This window comes from Agelaius phoeniceus, chromosome 3 (genome assembly GCF_051311805.1).
Source record: "Agelaius phoeniceus isolate bAgePho1 chromosome 3, bAgePho1.hap1, whole genome shotgun sequence".
Taxonomy (NCBI): domain Eukaryota; kingdom Metazoa; phylum Chordata; class Aves; order Passeriformes; family Icteridae; genus Agelaius; species Agelaius phoeniceus.
Window position 1 is genome coordinate 65676694 of NC_135267.1, and position 18735 is coordinate 65695428.

The following is an 18735-nucleotide window of genomic DNA, read 5'->3' on the forward strand; positions in this document are numbered from 1 at the left end:
AAAGCACTATCGGAGTGCAGTGCGCAGGAAACCCTGGGTGTTTTCCAGCACCCATGTGACAGGCATTTCTCTCAGCACATCGCACAGCAGACTTTTCCGAGCAAAACCCGCCGGTGCTGGCAGGCTGGCCCTCAGCTCTGCTTTCCTAGGAGGAACCACCATCAAAGGGAACTTTGACAAAGGTCCACACTTCAGCTCCTGGCAATGGGCTGCTTCTCGGGATATGGGAAGGTGTGTACAATTCAAGTAAATAAATACGTGACCTGTGACTAAACGCTGATGACTTTTCAGTCTAGTGATTGGTTTGTAAAAGTTCCCTATTCCCGTACTTGAGCTCATATAACATGATGAAATACTAATTGAATTTGGCGTGGGGAACTCTTTAAAGTAAATAAACTATTAATTTTTAAAAAAAATCTGCAGCCTGAGATAGAATTTTTTACTTCTGCCTGCATTTTGGTGGTTTTTTTTTTTTTTTCATTTTTTCTCAGTTCTTTAATTCCCTTAATTGGTTTGACTAATTCATTATTCAAAACTACACAATTAGCATTTTACTATATATGGGGCAGGTTTGGTACTAGTATAATGAGATATAGCTGAAGTGAGACCCTGTGCCCATCTATCTGACCAAAATCAGCCTCTTGACTAGATGTTGTTCAGTTTGTTCAATATAACTGATGGTCTTTAAATAAGTTTATTTGAACCAGAACTTGCACTTTTTTTGACCTGACAAGTCTTCTGTTTCCACGTTTTCCCAAAGTAAAGATGATTTCATGACAATTATTTAGTAGTTAGTAGATGTTAGTAGACAGGTAGTTAGTAGACAGGTAGTCTTCACATCCATTACTCCTTTTGTGAAAGCTGTCACAGAGGGCAGTGCTAAGTCTTACAAAATTAGCATTTTTCTCCTCCTGCTTATCATCATGAGTTTGCAGAAAGAGAAAGCATCCTGACTTTTGCTTAGTCGCACTAATGCATGAGCAGTGAAGTACCAGTGGGTGTCAGCATCGGGGAGCTTTCAGGGAGGGAAGAGAGAGGGGCAAGCCTAGGCGGTAGCACGGCGTTCACCACCAGCAACAGAATTGTCTGAGCTTTCCACACATCCCAGGAGCACAAAACTCCTCTCCCACCTGGCAGACGTGCATGTGGCATTAAAGCATTTGTAAGAACAAAGTGAGATTTTTTCACCGGAGAGCCCCAGCATCCCCAGCCCTGGGGTCAAGCTCATAGGGATGGACATACTGGGCGGGCAGGATGCAGAGGAGAACACTGACAAACGCCAATATTTGTGCAGGCAGTGTGCAGCACACCTGCACCAGTTGGGGCATACGATTCCGAGCAGTCTGAAAGTCCAACCCAGAGTGGCACTTTGCCCTATGGGCTGGGCTTATCTTCCTAATCCCAGTCTGGAGGCTGTCTGTCAGTCCTGCAATTTCCCCAGCATCCCAGCATCTCCCCCGCAGCCAGCATGGGATGAATGTGCTGCCCAGCAGCCAGAAGTGATTTCACAGCCCCTCATTCCTCCAGTGACAGCCCCCTAGACGATGTCCTGCCACCAGCACACCTGCAAACTCCAGCTCTTGCTTTTGGCCCTGAGGCAGTCCATCAAACCCAAAGCACATCCCATGGGTAGGTATTTTATATCTTTGGAGTAAAATTTCTTCTGTTCTTCAGCTCTGAGCAACTAGTGAATTGAAAATAAATAAATAAATAAATATCTAAAATATTAACAATCTTAGCATGGCAAGCAAGAAAGCTTCTGTGACAAATTTATGGGATAAAGCAATTTTGGCAGACATCATCTGGGAATTAGTGTCTTAAAAAAATGACCTTTTTCATAATGGCTTGGTTCATAATTAGTTCCAAACTCTGCATGACCACAGCTGCCAAGAAAGTACAATTGCTCATGTTTAATTTAGAGCTACTCATATGTTTTGCAGCTAAATTAAACCAAAGCCAAACCGGGGAATTTGGAAACCACTGAAAAAAAGGGGAACTCTGGAATGCTTAACAATTACTTCCTCATAGGACATGCCCAAGAGGAAGAGAGGTGCTTTTCAGTCATGGAGCTGCTCTCCTAAGCATGAGGAGGATCATGCTTTCCTTCCTCTGCTTACTGATGCACCTGCTTCAGGATGAGACAACTTGTAAGTAAGGGCTTTTTGCTCTTTTCCTGTATGGGAAGGGAAGGGGGAGTGGGAGGACAGGGCTTGTTACTGAATTTTTTTGATGAGTCAAGAAATCTCTGTATCTTTTGGTGGGTTTCAAAAGCTAGTCACTTTCAAATTAGTTTGTTATTTTATCATTCCAGGTTCTGAAATGCAGATAAAATGAACATGTTACCCATTAGATTTTTTCATGGCTGTATTACCAGTTTTAGTTCAGCCAGTACAAGTCTTATCTGATTCTGTGCTATGCCAGGTTAAAAGCTGCTGTCATCTGGGTTGCAAAACCCACAAAAATATTAGGCTTTGAATGATTCAGAGAGGTTGTTAACTGAATCTGTTATAAGTAATATAGCAGTTTGAAAAGAGATGATCTTGAAAACTGTCAGACAGCTTTTCCAGTGCTACAGACAAGAAAAGAAGTGAATTTCAGGTGGTTGTTTATTAGGCAGGAGCTTGTAAACACGACTGTGGTAACAGTTAAAAGAGCTATAATCTCTTCAGGTTAAAGCTGAGTTGTGGAGTAAAGCAGGAAAGAGCACTTGACTTTTAAGTATTGATGGGGATGCTCACTGCAGACTCTGTTAAGAGATCTGAAGGGTTTGTTTCCTGGAATGATCATGGGGCATCTTTCACAGCAGCAAACTTACTAAGGAAAAATATACCAATAAACCAACATAAAAGAAAAAAAAAAAAGAAAAAGAAAAACAAAATAACAATGAATGAACAAACAAACCCAAAACAAACAGCAAAAACTCCCAACTCAAACACTCAGACCACATAAAAGTATTCCTTTCATAGTTCTAAATGTGTTTCTTTTGTAACTGCTTGTCTTCATGACTTGGAAAGTTTTGAATATGAGATCCAGGAGATTTAATTTCCCTGTGGTCTGCTAGTCATGAAGCAAGATGGTCTGTAGCAATACCCTCAGATTCCAGTATGGAGGAGTGTGTCTGTGACAAACACTTTATGTTATCACTCCTTCTTATCTGCAGCGCTTTTAGTTTTGGGAAACCAAGACCTGCAAGATTCGATTAAGCCGCAGAAGGTAGAGTTCCATTCGTTAAATTTCAACACCACTTTGCATTGGCAGCCTGGGTGGGCCAGAGAGGCCAGAGATGCGCTCTACTTTGTGCAGTATAAAGTGTAAGTACCAGCGCCTCCCACTGGGCTGGGGCTCAGCCCTGCTGGGGATAAAATGATTCCTCAGGTGGCAGGAGGTTCTCATTCCTGGGCAACAGCCATGTCCTGCTTGGCTGCCAGCTCTCACTTGTTTCTGCACTTACCATAAGGTGCAGTCAAGCAGCACAAGGCAGGCAAGGAGTAAACACCTCCAGCACTATGCTCTGCACCCTCATTGCACCAAGGATTTGAAGGAAAATGTAGTTTGCAGGGGACCTCTGAAAGTCACTGGGTCCAGCCACCTGCCTCAAGCAGGTCTGGGTAGGTGAAGTTATTCTGTAATAGAAGATTAAATGTATCTCAGTGGCCTACCTTGCCCATAGCACTGTCTCAGGGTGCCTTGCATGGAAAGATTGAGGCAACATTAGGGGCTGGTCTCGAGGGTCTGCTCCCATCCCTGGCACACTGGTGAGTGCCTGAAATGATTATTGCCCTTGAGGAACAGTTTAGTGAAATCCAGCATTCTGCCCATCAGTGAGCACACTGGCTGAGCCACAGCTTGCCCACCTCTCCCATGGGGCAGCCAAGAGGTGGCTTCTGACAGGGCTGGTGACCCTGTCTCTGCTTTGGATTTCTTTCAGAAAAGACAGAAACCTGTAGCTCCCAAACACCCATGAAATCAACCTTCCCTGTTATCGAATTGAAGGCAGTTAATTTCCATGGCAGGATGCTTGTCTGTGCCACGAGAGTAAAACAGATGGCTGAGAATCTGCCTGGACACAGGCAGTGATCCCTAAAGTTTACATCTTCCTCCTCTTTCTCCATAGGTATGGGCAGAGCACATGGCAAAACAAAGACGAGTGCTGGGGGATTTCAGGCCATGTCTGTGACCTAACACATGAGACCTCTGACATCCAGGAGCCTTACTACAGCAGAGTGAGAGCAGCCCTGGCTGGTGTCTATTCCAGCTGGAGCCTCAGCTGCAGATTCACTCCTTGGCGAGAAAGTAAGTGCAAACACATGTGTCCCCTGGAAGGAATTAGGTCTTCCATGGCATGGAACACATCATTTCTCCTCACAACTTGCAAACATGAGTTATCCTTTTCTAGCCACAAAGCTATATGTAAAGAAGTGAGTCAATAGCTCTCAGGTGAAGCTTTATGCCAGAGTAATTCTCGACACACTTGAAAGCCAAGTGATTATGGCTAAATAGCCATTTACCAGTAACTAGAAGATCAAAAAATCCCTTTAATTTGAGCTCTTCCTCTGGGCATGGAAGTACACAAAAAATTTTCAGGCATTTTTGGAGCTGCAGGAATGACAGGACTCAAGACAATAAAAAAGGAAGCATTTTTCTTTGTGGGGAGAAGAGAGAACAGAGCTGCGTGGTGTGTGGCCACTATTCTTCTCGCATTTATGTGTTATCCCGACTGCAGGAAAGGACACAGAAAGGACATGTGCAAAGCTTTTGGTTAGCACTGTCATTACAGTGCCACAGTATGTTAGAAATGGAGGACTGCCCACAATGAACAATAGCAGTCTACCTACCAGTAAGTTCACCATGAATTAACCTGTTTTCCCTCACTGGCTAATGCAAAATCAAATTGCCAGTGTGGGTCACTCCACAGCCCCAAAGTGCAAATTACCTTGAGCACAGATGAAACCACAAGCTTTGACATAAAGAAGTATCTTGCAGCAAAACCAGAACATCTTGCCCTGTGCCACCTCCGCCTCCTGGAGAGATTCGTGTGGCAGCTGCTGCCCGTGTCCCCACACTGCTGGTTCTGCACACACATGTATGCAGGCACTGGCTTCAAGCCTTAGCTCTGTTTAACCAAGCCAATTGCAAAATATTTGAAAGTGATGACATAAACTGCATCCTTGGCACAGCTGAAATGGTTTAAATGGATGTTTTGTGCAGAAAGCACAAAGACAAATATGAGGAAAAAGAAAATCAGGGCAATTTTGAAATTTTTCTTGACCAGTCAGCACATAGCAACATCAGCTCTAAGGGATTTCAAAAAGTTTGGCTCAAAGATAGATTTGCAAACACAGGAAATGTCACCTCCAAAACAACAATAACCAAACCCAATAAACACCAAGAAGTAAGAATTTACAAAGTGTCACTTGAGGAGTAAATACAGCATAATATATTGTTGGTAACATGAGCATTTATTGAACGGATTCAAATTGCATTCTTGGAAATATTATTCATAACCTATAATTGTGTTTATATCTTTGGGTTTTTTTCCATAGCTATGATAGGACCTCCAATGGTCACTGTGGCTCATAGCAATAAATCCATAACAGTAAAGCTCCAGGCTCCACGTTCTCCTTATAGAAGGAAGAGAGGCAGCAAAATACCAATGACAAACTATTATGATCTGCTGTATCAAGTCTTCATAATTAACAACTTGTTAGATGAGGTAAGAGTATATTCAGATATGAACCCTTTACCATTGAATATCCAGAAAAGTGTGGGCACACCATATTTGTTTTGCTGTTGAAACAGTCTTCTGGAATTGTGAGAGCAGCAATGACTGTGCAAGTGTTTGAAAACAAAGTAGGCTTATTTTTCAGGAATTGAATTTGATTGAATTGATTTGTAATTCCTTCCTGTATTATTTTCCATCAACTTAATACTTCATAATCCATGACCTAGTTAAAAAAATTGGTACTGGAGAGGAATCTGGGGGGGGGGGGCAGGGAAGGGAATTTTCTTTAAAAAGCATAAATAAGTTATTAATGTGGTTGGATCTGTGTAAGTTCATGTGCTGTTCTGCATCCTCTGCTCTCATTGAACTGTACTGTCAGACACACTTGCTAGGGAAATGTGCTTGACTGGCTCTTCTTTCTCCACTCTGTACGAAGCAACACAGGGTCCTGGTGTATGAAGGGAAAGACAAGGTTATTAAAATAGAAGATTTGAGGCGTGGAGTCAGCTACTGCATCGTGGCTAAAATGTACATGCCAATGCTGGACCACAGCAGTGCCTACAGCAGCAGGCAATGTACCGTGCTGCAGTGACAGGGCTGGCACCTCTGAGACAGGTAAGTCACTGTCTGAAACTGGAGATGACTCTGGAAGTCAAGATCTTTCCCCTCACCAAAGACAGATACTCTCCAAAAGTAAAGAAAGAAGTGTGTCATAGAAACTGCCATCCCACATGACAATATTAGCTGGAATACTTACATAATCTCAGATGCACACCAGGTAAGAATGATAAGGCCAAGATGATTATAGGAGTGGGATAGATAATTATTTGCATGCTGGCACTGGCCTCAGAAATATCTGCTTCTTCCCTTTCTTTAAACAGCTGTACATAGTATAGTTAAATAGTTATACGTAGCATGGCTTTCATAAATGCATTTCTGTCAAGTAATAATTAACTAGAAAAATGAGTGGCCTCCAACTTTATTAACATGCAATTCTCCTGCAAGCTCTGCCAGCCTTTTCTGCTCAGGAATTGATCTGATGGAATAACTAAAATGAGCCTGTCCCCTTTTCATGGACACTCTTCAGTGGAGTGTTTTTAAAAAGAAATCAGTTATCAAATGTCATGAGTTCCCATGGGCCAAAATGCAAGAATTATCTCCACTAGCTGATATGAAAAATCTGGTTTTTTTTACTTACATCAATCACTAGGCTATTTTCACGTGTCATATGCCTAGCCAAAAGATTTGCTATCAATCTTGCCTTGCAGGTACAAAGGAACAGAGAGTACAAAGACCTAACCCAAACTTGACTTCATTGGAATTTGCCTTAGCAAGCTCAGATTTGGGGTAACAGAGGAAAACCAGAAAAGTGTCAGTTTTAACCTGGGCTTCTCTTCTCAGTTCTGTACCCTAAAACCATAGAAGTTCTCCTTTCTTCTGCTTCATAATATGATACATATCATTGGTGCCTCTTGAGTTTTGGTCAGTGGGTTTAGGCTAAGGAGGGAGTCACTTTCTAGGGGACTTTCCTGCATTTTTTCCTTGCCTGCCCTGTACTGTAAAGAGCTGGTTAGAGCTGGACTTCCAAACAACTTGCAGAGGGACAGGACAGATGCAGGTGAATGGCATGTGTTGAATGTCAGTTCAGTTTAATACCACCGAGCTTAAATGCACATGCCAGCAGCAATTCTCTTTCTCTTCCCCATTACAGGGATAATGGCAGAAGATGCCTTCCATCACAGGTCCAGCTGTAAATCAACATCTGCTGTCTATGTCTGGAATACATACTTGGATACTTTTTAAACTAAACTTTGCTGCATTAAATTATTTGATAATTTGATCACAATCCTTTTATTCTACATGAAGGAGTCTTTGTATGTCCCATATTACGATTCATGATGGTATATATTTGCATTTTCCAAGGTAACAGACTTGTAATATAAAAATGAAACCATTAAAAAAGTCTTTGTGGAAATATCCTTAAGATTGCTTCTAGGGGTTTTGTATTTTACATCTTGAAATTAAAATACTATCTATAAAATAGAAGTTTCAGATATTTTATGTTTTCTACATGATTACAACTGAAAATTAAAAAGGTGTCCTTCCTTTAAAATAAGAAATGTCCAATACAGGAGTAATTCCATCCTCAGAGTGTCTTCGTAGGACCCTCAACATAATATTTCTGACAGTGAAACTAGTATGTGATTAGCCAGGAATTAATGTGAACTAAAACAGGAAAGATCCTCTCTTCCATTCAGTGAAAGACAGTTAAAGGAAAGAGACCCTCAGCAAGTTTGAAACAGAACTGTGGGGAGTGGCTGATAAACCAGAATGCTGTGGGAATGAGGAGGGTGCCAGACTGTTGTCAGTGGTGCCCAGTGACAGGATGAGGAGCAAAGGCCATAGGCTAAAACACAAGAACTTTCACCTCAGCAGGAGGGAAAGCTTCCTTACATTGAGGGTGGCAGAGCACTGGAACAGGCTGCCCAAGGAGGTAATGTAGTTTTCCTCTCTGGAGACATTCTAACCCACTTGGACATGTTCCTGTGTCACCTCTCGGTAGCCCTGCCTGGACAGGGGGGATGGACTTAATGATTTCCAGAGGTCCCTTTCAGATCTAAGAATTCTGTGATTCTGTGACCTCTATTTAAGCCATTTCATAGTAAATGGTGACTGTATGCTGACCATTACCTGGAATTTCTGATGATTTTAGCCCTTAATCATACAAGGGAAAAAATTGTTTGGGAAAGGTCTGGGTAGCAACTCACTAAGCCACGCCAGGAGGGAGAGGTGAAATAGCTTTTGCAGATCTGCGAGGTTTGTAAGTAATGAGAATCTTGGTACTTAACTATGTTCTGTAATTGCAGACTAAATTAGAGGAGGTGAGAGTGGCCCAGACACAAAAGGGCAAAGAAGGCCCTGGGAAGAATGGAGGTCCCAGCTACATAATCACTATCCACTTTTCCCTTAATTCAAGTACACAAAGGTGGATCAATTCAGTTTAAGTAACAGACATTGAGTTCTCTGAAGCCAAATTCAAAGCATTTCTCATGGTCTATCACTAGCACCTCCCCTGGAGGCATCAGAGCTGAGAGCTGCTTCAGGATGATGGCAGTAGGTATTTGGGAAGAGGCTGTGTTTAAGGAAGTTAATGCTGGTCACTCTTGCCTTTAACAGAATGAAAGAGGTTGTTACATAATAAATATTTCCACACCTGATTATAATACATGATATCTCTGAACAACTAGGTTTGCAGACATCCAGCCATATCCCCACATCTAGTCCATTAAACCACAGGTTTCTTTCACCACATTTCCCTTTTTGCTCCTCTCTCAATTCTTCCAGTTGCTTTGCCCACTCATATCCCACAGTTTCTTTACTTAGGTAAGACTTTTTTGAGAAGTAAGCCTTTAAATCTCTGTGCAACACCTGGTGCCAAGACAAGTGTGAGATCCTGCTGCCTTGAACTGGCCAGAAAAACTGTCCAGGCAAACAATTAAGAAATAGTCTATCTGGTATTTCAGTGGGTTATCACAGCCTGAAAACAGTATCTGTAGTAATTGAAGTTCTTTCTGAAATTAATTTATTTCCTTAGGGCAGCTCAGGTCACCATCATTAAACAAAGATAAAGCTTTATCAGAGAACAGATTCTGACAATTCCAGATACTGTACCTATGTCAGACGCCGAGGATAAAGCTTTTATAGAGAAGTTGTTTGTTTTATAGAGAACATTTAAAAAAAAAAAGAGAGAGAGAGATAAAAAAGAAGAGGCAGAGCTATAGGCGTACCTGAAGCATTCAGACCTAGCTAGAAATAGAGCAGCTGCCATGTTAAGGGTCTGTGAAGACATTTGAAACCTGAAATTTTCTCAATTTGATAAAATTATGAAAAATGTGAAGCATGAATGCTGGGAAAAGCAATAAAGGATCTGAAGAAGTCTTGCACACAGTTGTGTGCTAAGTTGTGGGCTAACCAGATTTCACTTCCTCAGCAACAACACAGGCTTACAGAAAGCAGTGCAAGAGTTGCAGGAACCCACTCCCATTCTGACAGAACCATGATTTATTACTGCCAACCCCATGATGTTCTGCAAAAGCATATTTTCCCTTTCCATTTGAAATGCAAATTTTCTTTCAGCGCTGTTCTGATATGTAATTTTACTGGAGAAGGGTTTGATAGAATGACTGGTGCTGTATTTTTTTCTCCCCTAAGGCTGAGTGATCTGCACTCACAACTTCTAGATAGATTTGGTAATGCTGTAACTTCAAAAACCAACTTACTGTGCCTTAGACTGCATGCTGCACTGCTGGTTACAACTGCACAAGGGTGGAATGGAGAAAGAGTTCTCTTAACTGTAACTGGGACTTCCCTGCTGACAGATCAGTTTGGAAATACCTGAAAGAATGAGTTCTAGCCCTCCTTTCTCTTTCTCCTCCTGGCACAAGCAAACCATCTTCTGTGGGTCCACACCTCTGGAACTGCCCAGGCTGGCACACAGCTGCACAGGGGGTTGTGCATGTGCACACCATTCAGTTCAGGATGCTTTCACATGGTTGGTTTGGCTCCTCCTTGCAAAAAGTTTTCAAGACCCAGCTGAGAACACTTATCTCTTGTTTTTTTAGCCACTTACACAATAGGTATTTTCTAACCAAGTGCCAAGTGCCAGCTTCTGTTTCAGGAAAGAGAGAAATGCTGACTTCTAGGGCCATGGCACTGGGAGGGAAAGATCAAGCAGTAACAAAAGCAGGACTTGAGTCCAATTCTGTGAACTCTCACTGGCCACATTGCTGAGGGATGTCTGCAGTGATGGCCACAGCCTGTCACAATGCCCTCATCTGAGGGTCCTGCCAATGAGAAATAGATATTATTCTTTTAGAGTTTGCAGTTGAGGATTTTGTTGCGAAGTGGAACCCATCCCACAAGGGCCTACCCTTCTGTTTTTCATGACTTTGTTTGAACATATCTGATCTGCCAGAGAGAATAAGAGCTGATCTCCTGCTATAAATGGATTTCACTTCCCATTCCACTGGCACTCAAAAGAACAATATTCAGCCACCAGCAATTCAAGAACAGGCCTCCAGAAAAGCTGACAGAGCAACAGTAATGAACCAGATGCTCCAGCCTTATAAATTAGGAGAAGATTATGCACAGCCAGCTGTACCATATAAATGGCCAGTTTTATAGGATGCCATGGTCCTTGGTGTTTATCATATGGTGCAGCATCTGGCCAGTCCCATTCACACCTCCCATGTATCTGCTTTAATCAGATATGGACCTGGGGCTTACACACTTGCATGGCTTGATCTCAGCTGAGAACCACTTTGTGGCCCAGGGTGGGGTTCTGTTGTGAAATGACATTTGGCTTTTGCCACAGATCTGTTAGACATTAGCAAGTACTCCAGACTGCAGGAAATTAATCATAAATAGGTGGGGATTTCTCTGGATTCCAATGTTTGCTACAAGGATCAAAGATACTAATCTGTAAAACCTGTCTTAAAAAAAAAAAAAGAAAGAAATCTTAAACTCCTGAATAAAAGTTTGTGACAAAGGACACAGGACACAAAACAAGGGTACTTTCTGGAGAGAAGGGAAGGGAAACAAATGACACTGGTGTTCATGATCAGGAAAGTTACAGTCTCCTTTGCTCCTTTGCAACTTGTTTTCAGAATCTTTTGTAAAAGGTTTCCAAAGGGAAAAAAAAAAACCTTTTAAATGTAATTCCCCAAATTATGAAGTCACTGGTTGTTTTATTCTGTTATGTGTTTATTCCACTGAAAACCCAGTTAAAGGAATCATTGCTACCAGAATTTTGGCTTGGGAGGGGGAAAAATAGGAAGCTTGATCCCTGATGCTTACAAGGAAAGAAATACCTGAAAAAGTTCCATGATCTGAGGTAAATACTGAAAACAGTTAAATTTTTAAACATTTTGCTCGTATCACACTGAGGACCAGACTCTTCAGAAATGTCCTTACTTTTAAACACAGGAACAGGATGACAACGAAGAGCTATTGTGCTAATTGTTAAACCCACAAAAGAGCATCAGGAATATTGTTATTATTTTAACTTATTTATTTCAGGCAATGTCTTTCTAATGCTTTTTTTCTTTCTTTTTTGGGTGCAAGAAATCACAAATCATACAATTTTCCAAGAAAGCTCCTGGTTTTCATTTTCTACAGCAGAGGAGTATTTTTTAACATTGCTTGTTAGGTGACAGTGGGTTTGTTGAACAGCTGACAAGAACATGATTGTTATAGGACTAAGGTCTTATTTCTAGGCTAACTTCTTAATATAAATTCTTATATTTGGAAGAATAAAGCTCCTAAAAGATATCAGCAAAAAGAAAAACAATAGTGTTGTCTGTGTTAAATCAAACCTAAACACTTCCAGAGGGTCTGTAAAATCATGTCCTGGGTGGAATGAGACTCTGAACAAGAAAATGCTGGAAAAGACAGAAAAGGAAAGAAGACAAAGTGCACCTAGACAGGGGCTGTGAAGCAGCATTAGAGCAGAAATGTGTATTTCAACAAGCATACAAAATAGGAGCAAAGTAAGTTGATGAATTACACAGACATTAAGCAGTTTCTGCCTTTGCAAAGGAGACCTATACTTCTATGGAGCAAAGCTCTTTCATGTGTCCACAGTCAAGGAGAAGATAAACCTATAAGGACACAACATAGATGTTTTCTGATCAGAGAGACCATTTCAGCTATTTCAGTAGCAACCTTAGAGGGAGAAAGCCATTACAGAGAAGACTTCTAAAGCCAGAGAAATTCCTGTGTGGTTGGCAGATACAGTGAGGGATTTGCATGAGATCCTCACATCCTGGGGGTGGCAGCAGAAGTCATGCACACAACATCTGTGCTTGGGTGAATGAAGCTCTACTCCAGTCACTGAAATACTGCTGTAATGTACTAATGGGATATTTACCAGGTATAAGCTGGACCCTGAAGTCATGTGTATTTCATTTGTAGGATTACATTAAGAAATATGAGGAGAAGACCTGGTTATGGGGATGAAATACAGATGAGATGATGCTGATATATACACTGGAGTTGCAGGGTACCTTGGGCACAGTAGCATTTCTAGTGCCAAGGACCTTCTCTTTGCCTTTGAATAATTACATTTATATTTGAATGATCACTTTTAAATTTGAACTAGAATATCTCGTGGAAAATGGAGTAGGATGAGTGAAACTCTGGAAAATTAACATGAGGAGAAAAAAAACTGACTGAGTTCCCAGTTTGGTACTTCTTTTTATTACATTCATTCTGAATACTTTCTTGCAGCTCAATGAAATATTTCTCCATTCATGAAAATTTATGCGAAAAGTGCAGAAACTTACTAAATAAATAGTAAAATCCTCTCAGCTGCACAAGATCTATCATTATGCCATCCCTGAGCACACAAGGACATTATTTCTTGCCAATTTGCTCCTTGCTGGTGTTTGCCACAAAAAGACAGATTCCCTGAAATAACAGGAGACACGGTGACATAAAGTGCAATGTACTTTGAGTGCCTAAGATTTTAAACCACAAGAGACTGGGGTCAAGCACAAGCAATGGGAAGAGCTGAGCAGGACATGCCCAGAACTAGGAAATCCATCTGGGAGATGTGATTAAATCAGTTATTCTGAATATTCCAGTCATAGGCCTCCTTGCTCTACAAGCTGTGCTATGACCTCAAAAAAGAACCAGAGGCACAAACAAGCAAGGACTACTGCAGCTGTGTGATGCTTTCAGTGTGTGCAAACACATTATTTGTCATGCCTTGGAGGAAAGCCAGCTAGGACTTTCCCTAATTATTATACTTGTTGTATATTAAAGACAACTGAAAGAACCAACTCAAATTACCATCAGTCATTCAAAGGAACATTATGTTATTCATGTTTTTACCATGATTGACCATTACAACAAAAAAAAAAGGTTCTGCTACTTCCAGATGAAGTAGGAAAAGTAATATTTCAGAGTGAAGCCATCAATCTGACCAAACAGAAGAGCCATGCATTGGTGTTACCAACAGCTGATGACCTGTGGCAAGAAACACAACCTCTCAAGGTCCAAGGATAGCCAGTTATGTTATGGTGTAAGGTGGGGAAATAAGCCAAACAGGGGAGGGCCAACTGAAGAGCATAGAAGCTTTAGCTGATTTTCTATAAGCCTCTGCCCTGCATGTGGAGAGAATCAACGAAAACACTTCCAGAAAAATACTTCTAATGAAAAACTGGAATTTTGCTGAGAGGAAAAAGTACCACGTATTAAAACATCATTGACAGCATTTTGTTTTTTGAGTGAAAAAATAAAATAAGATTCTCTTCTCTGTGGGAAAATTCCCTTGTGTCCTTAATTTTCCAGGCTGTGAGATTTCCAATGACATGTCTAAATTTCCTGGAGTAGGACAGGAATGAAAATTGTCCTTGACAGCTCTGATCAATCTTTATCTAACACATCCAGTCAGAGCTCATACTGCAATCAGTGACCTTTGGGAATGCTTTAGTGAGGTGCTATTTCTCTGAAGGCATTATAATTCAATATATAATATTCAACAATCCTGCCTGGAGTGCAGCATCCCACGTAATCCGAGACAGGAGGCAAAAAGAGGACATTGCTCTGCACACTCATCAGCCTTACTTCAGGAGCTGAGGTTGTTCCAGTCACTCTCAGCTTCTCGTAAATGACAAGAGGCCCTGTGATTTCACCAACAGAGACTGACAGATCAGCATTACAGCGACAAGAGAACAGAACAAGGAGTCTCCCTCCTCTGCCTTGGATTAGGCCTCTTCCCTGCTCCAGAGGCTCTGCTCCTACTCACAATGTGCAACTTTCACAAGTTACACTTCACAACACCTTGTTTCCTTGCTGTGTTGGCCAGAAAAGAAAAAAAAAAACAACATCCAAGAAGCTTCTGCTGTGTAAGCATGAGGGTCCAAAGAGCTCACTGAGGTTTGGGTGCAGCAAACTGAGTATTAGCTCCCACCCTGCACTTCATTTCAGCTGGTGAGCAGTGAAGAACATGGTGTACTCCCACAACCAGCCAAGATTAAAAACATCTGTTTGATGTTTACTATCCAAACACCAGTGCTAGTATTTCTAATGAATTTCAAGACTTGAGCAAGCTGAAGACTGAAGTGACACAAACAGCAGGCCAAAAGAGGACACTGGAAGACATTACACCCACGTTATGCACGTAGGAAGATACAAGCAGGCACAACAGAACAGTGAAACTAGGTGCTTAAATTATTAAATATACTGTATTAATGCAATATTCCTTAAGTAGAAGCAAGTTTTGAGGCACTTACCTAGACTTTTGCAGATCATGTCCTTCCAGCCTTAAAGCATTTCAGTTAGCTGGAGAACAGCATGGACAAACTGTATTAGTGAAGCACAGCTGGTCCAGTGGGTTCAAGTCCTAGGGCATCCTTGGGATTTGGAGAAGACAGAATTCCCCCAAACTAGTTTCAGTTTCCTAGTGGCAAAGTGGGAGGAAAGAGTGAGAAGTTTACTCTTCCCTCTTGGCCATTTTGCATTTACTGTCATGGCTCAAGATAGTAAATGCAATTTAACCCTCACAAAGCAAATTACTCATGGCTTTAGGCAAGCTGTGAGCAGGTACTGGTGAGTGGAAATGGACATAGTGGGTCTGGGGTGGTATCACAGCTATTTGGAGAGGCTGTGAAGCAGAAGCAGGGACAGACTCCCTGCTTGCTACAGGCTGTGCCAAAATCAGAGCCAGCTTTCATAGTCCAAAGGCTAACTTCACACAATGATACAGGTCATCAATATATGACTGTATCATCATTCACTTGATTAGGTACAGCATTTTAGCCATGGTCTGAAGACCAGACCAGACTCTTCAGAAATCCTTACTTTTAAACACACGAACAGGATGACAATGAAGAGCCATTGTGCTAATTGTTATACCCACAAAAGAACATCAGGAAAATTGTTATTAATTTAATTTTTTAATTTCAGGCAATGTGAACACCAGATGTGAATATTTCACTACTACATAAAAATCAGAATTACTTTGTAAAGAAAATCCCAATTTAAAAACTCCAAGTAAAAAAAAAATCAAACCACAGTCATAGGGTGTAATTTCATTTTTCATTGATAAATGTACCTAGCTTGGCAGAACCAGTCCTGGAAAAGTACATTTCAGAACTGAGCCTTTGATGAATACTTGAACTCTCCTTTTTAAAAGAAAAGTATAAAAAGGAGGGATTTATTCCTGAAACAAGTCTGCATTACTTTTCTCAGAAGAGATACATTTCTAGTTAGTGCATGCAGCTGTTACTTCACAGATTGGAAAACAAATTAAAGCTGAAAAGAAAACAGCTAAATCCCAAATCCCAAGGCAATGTTTTCTAAGTAAACCAAGGAACTATAAAAAGAAGTGTGGGTGAACCATATGTGGGATTATACTGACATGTTGTGGCAAGACAGGAGTAATGCAATGCCTTAATCACAGCTGTGACCATCAGCTGCTATGCTGTGCTCTTTCCTCTGCTGGAGGAGCAGAGAGAAGTCTGGGGTCCTCAGCCCCAGACCAAAGACAAGGACAAGAAAACTGAGAAAATATATGAGCAAGATATCATCACTGGAGCCTTCCCATGTTTCCAACCACAGTATGTGGAACAGTGAAGTCATTTCCACATCTTAGCATGGAGAGATGCAAGCAGATTGCTTCCCTGTCTGAATGCAGAGCTGGAAACCCTCATCCCACCCAGTTGTAGATATGCATTTGGAGGCCTCCAACCTCTGAGCTTTCAGCCAGTTGGAAAGCTCTCTGTTAAAAAAAAAAATCCATGAAGGATTCAGTTGAATAATCTTTCCTATATCACTGATACTTCGGGGAAAAAAGGTTCAGGCTGTGTCCTGAAACATGACATTTTCAGAGGAAAAGGGGCATGCAGAGAAAATAATTAACAGAACTGTAGAACTGTGGCAGTGAATAAGCTCCTCAAGCATGGAATTATAAAGCCTTTCCATCTATGGAGTCACAAGAATCAGTCTTAGTGCCAGAGAGCTCCAACTCATCCTAACCAGTGAATAGTTGTGGTAGGGAGATAAAAGGTGACATGAGCCAAGGCTTGTTGCAATTCATTTGAGGGTTCCCGGGAGTCCCGGGGGGCCCTAAGCTGTGTGTTCACTGCTAGCAGCAGCAGGCAAGGAGACTCCACACGGCTTCTGAAGGTGTTCATTACATGAGGGTTTATTGGGGGTCCCACCCCCGGGAGCAGCATGGTTTCTGAGGGAGAAGGGCGGACAGGGGAGACAGGAAGAGCCTGGGGAGAAAATGGCCGAGAGAGGCCATAGTCTCCCCCACACAGCTTAACAGGGAGATTCGAAGTGGGCGCGGAATAAACCTTGGGCCAATGGGATTACAGATCCATGACACTGCAGGGGAGGATCACAGGCTTGGAATAAACCGTACATTTGCGAGGGGTGAGACAGAACATACCGTTTAAATAAAATGTAACACCACAGTATGGGAAAACTTCATCCGGTCTAAAATTCACAGTTCACCCACAGAGACTTCCTTGCATGGTCAAGGTGTGAGTTTCAGGAAACCAGAGGACTGTCACATTGTTTCTCCATGACTTTACCTTGTGGAGATGCAGAAGTTCAAGAGGAAAGCAAGGCTTTTTGCCTCTTCAGGTTTCTCTGGAAAGATCATGGATATGGTATCTAATGGCCACATTTGAAATGCCAACAGAAACAAAACAAAGTTTCAAAAACAAGACAAGTTTTCCAACTTATCTTGTTCTTGTGAACAAGAACTTGCTTTTCAAAACAAGTTCTTGTTTTCAAGCACATGTATTCTTCTGGCAACTCACAAGATGCTCTAATGTGGTCTGTTTTATTCTCCTGTCTGCTTCCTGCAGAGAGTTGCTGGTCACCACATGGCTGCAAAATTCTGCACTTCTGACAGGGCTCCATGGGACAGAGAGGCAAATGGGATTCATGTCCTGCAACATTCAGCACTGCAGCGCTCAGTATTGTACTACGTGGTTTCTAGGCATTATGCTTAGTGCAATGCACAATCTTCAGTGAAGTGCCTGAATTGCTGGGGAGAAGTCTCTTTCTTATTACCATAATCCCAGACTGGGGTTTTTCTGTGTCTTGCCTCTTGTTATAATTTGCACTGCTGGCACACCCTGACTGTTGCTTTTGTGCCTTGCCTTTGCCTCCTGGCATGCTGGAGAGCCTGGAGGGAGTCTGAAGCTGTCCATGCATGGAGTTATTGAAGGGAAAAGGTGACAGGGCTGGGCTTTCATCTCATCCCTGCTGTCTGCAGGATCAGGGGTCCATGGATGCTGGAGGGATGCTGCTGCTCCCTTACAGGTGCAGCCTTTGGGACAGTCTGAGAGGGGACTCTGCACTGCTGACAGCTGTGCAGCTCCTTGGGAGGTAAAGCTGGGTGTCACCAAAATCAGGCTGCTGGCACTGCAGTGTGTGCCAGGGGCTGCACCAGGCCCTGCTGGGCTGTGCCCAGACAGGAGCAGCCACTCCTGCTGTGTTCCAATGCACTTCTCCAGGAGGTAGGCAGTGGCATGTGCACAGTGGCAGGGTGAAATTGGGCCGTGGTAACCAGCATGTTGGCTGGAGTGGCTCTCTCCTGTCTCTGCAGTAACATAAAATACAAAAAAGTTTACCAGTGCAAGGAAGCCCAATGCCATGTGAGCACCAGAAGCACTGAGTTGTGAAGTAGCTTCTTTCAACTTTCTTGTCTCTGACCAAAGAAGTTGTAAGTATAATAAAGAAATACTGATTTAAACCTTCTTACCATTGGTGTACTATGAGTGTTTTGCAGACAATGCTTTTTATTTTTCTTGTGACTAAATTTCAAGCCATTTGGTATTTGTGTCTATATTTATTCTGATAACTAACATTTATGTCAGGATGGAGAGAATTATGCACAAGACAGTGGTAGGGATGTGAAACAACATTATGAGGTTCCAGCAGCCAGAGAAAAATTATTCCTTTTACTATAGATATCCTTTATACTAAAGATA

General features: G+C 41.9%; 1 protein-coding gene across 4 annotated transcripts; it reads left to right on the forward strand.

Moving 5' to 3' along the window:
* Positions 1-97: 97 nt before the first annotated feature.
* IL22RA2 (interleukin 22 receptor subunit alpha 2) lies at positions 98-7697 on the forward strand. 4 transcript variants are annotated; one of them, XM_054629484.2, is made up of 8 exons: positions 98-231; positions 1528-1629; positions 2029-2147; positions 3161-3311; positions 4115-4293; positions 5544-5713; positions 6159-6337; positions 7434-7697. In XM_054629484.2, the coding sequence occupies exons 1-7, from the start codon at positions 224-226 to the stop codon at positions 6312-6314; spliced, it is 885 nt and encodes a 294-aa protein (XP_054485459.2). In that variant the 5' UTR covers positions 98-223; the 3' UTR covers positions 6315-6337; positions 7434-7697. The 4 variants fall into 4 exon arrangements, with proteins under 4 accessions (XP_054485459.2, XP_054485461.1, XP_054485460.2 ...); XM_054629486.2 differs by lacking the exon at positions 1528-1629 and having other exon boundaries at positions 1941-2147; XM_054629485.2 differs by lacking the exon at positions 1528-1629.
* Positions 7698-18735: the final 11038 nt, after the last annotated feature.

Coding starts and splice junctions, on each gene's coding strand:
- IL22RA2 (XM_054629484.2), top strand. Junction 2,148..3,160: donor GCTTCAGGATGAGACAACTT/GTAAGTAAGGGC, acceptor TCTTATCTGCAG/CGCTTTTAGTTTTGGGAAAC. Junction 3,312..4,114: donor TACTTTGTGCAGTATAAAGT/GTAAGTACCAGC, acceptor CTTTCTCCATAG/GTATGGGCAGAGCACATGGC.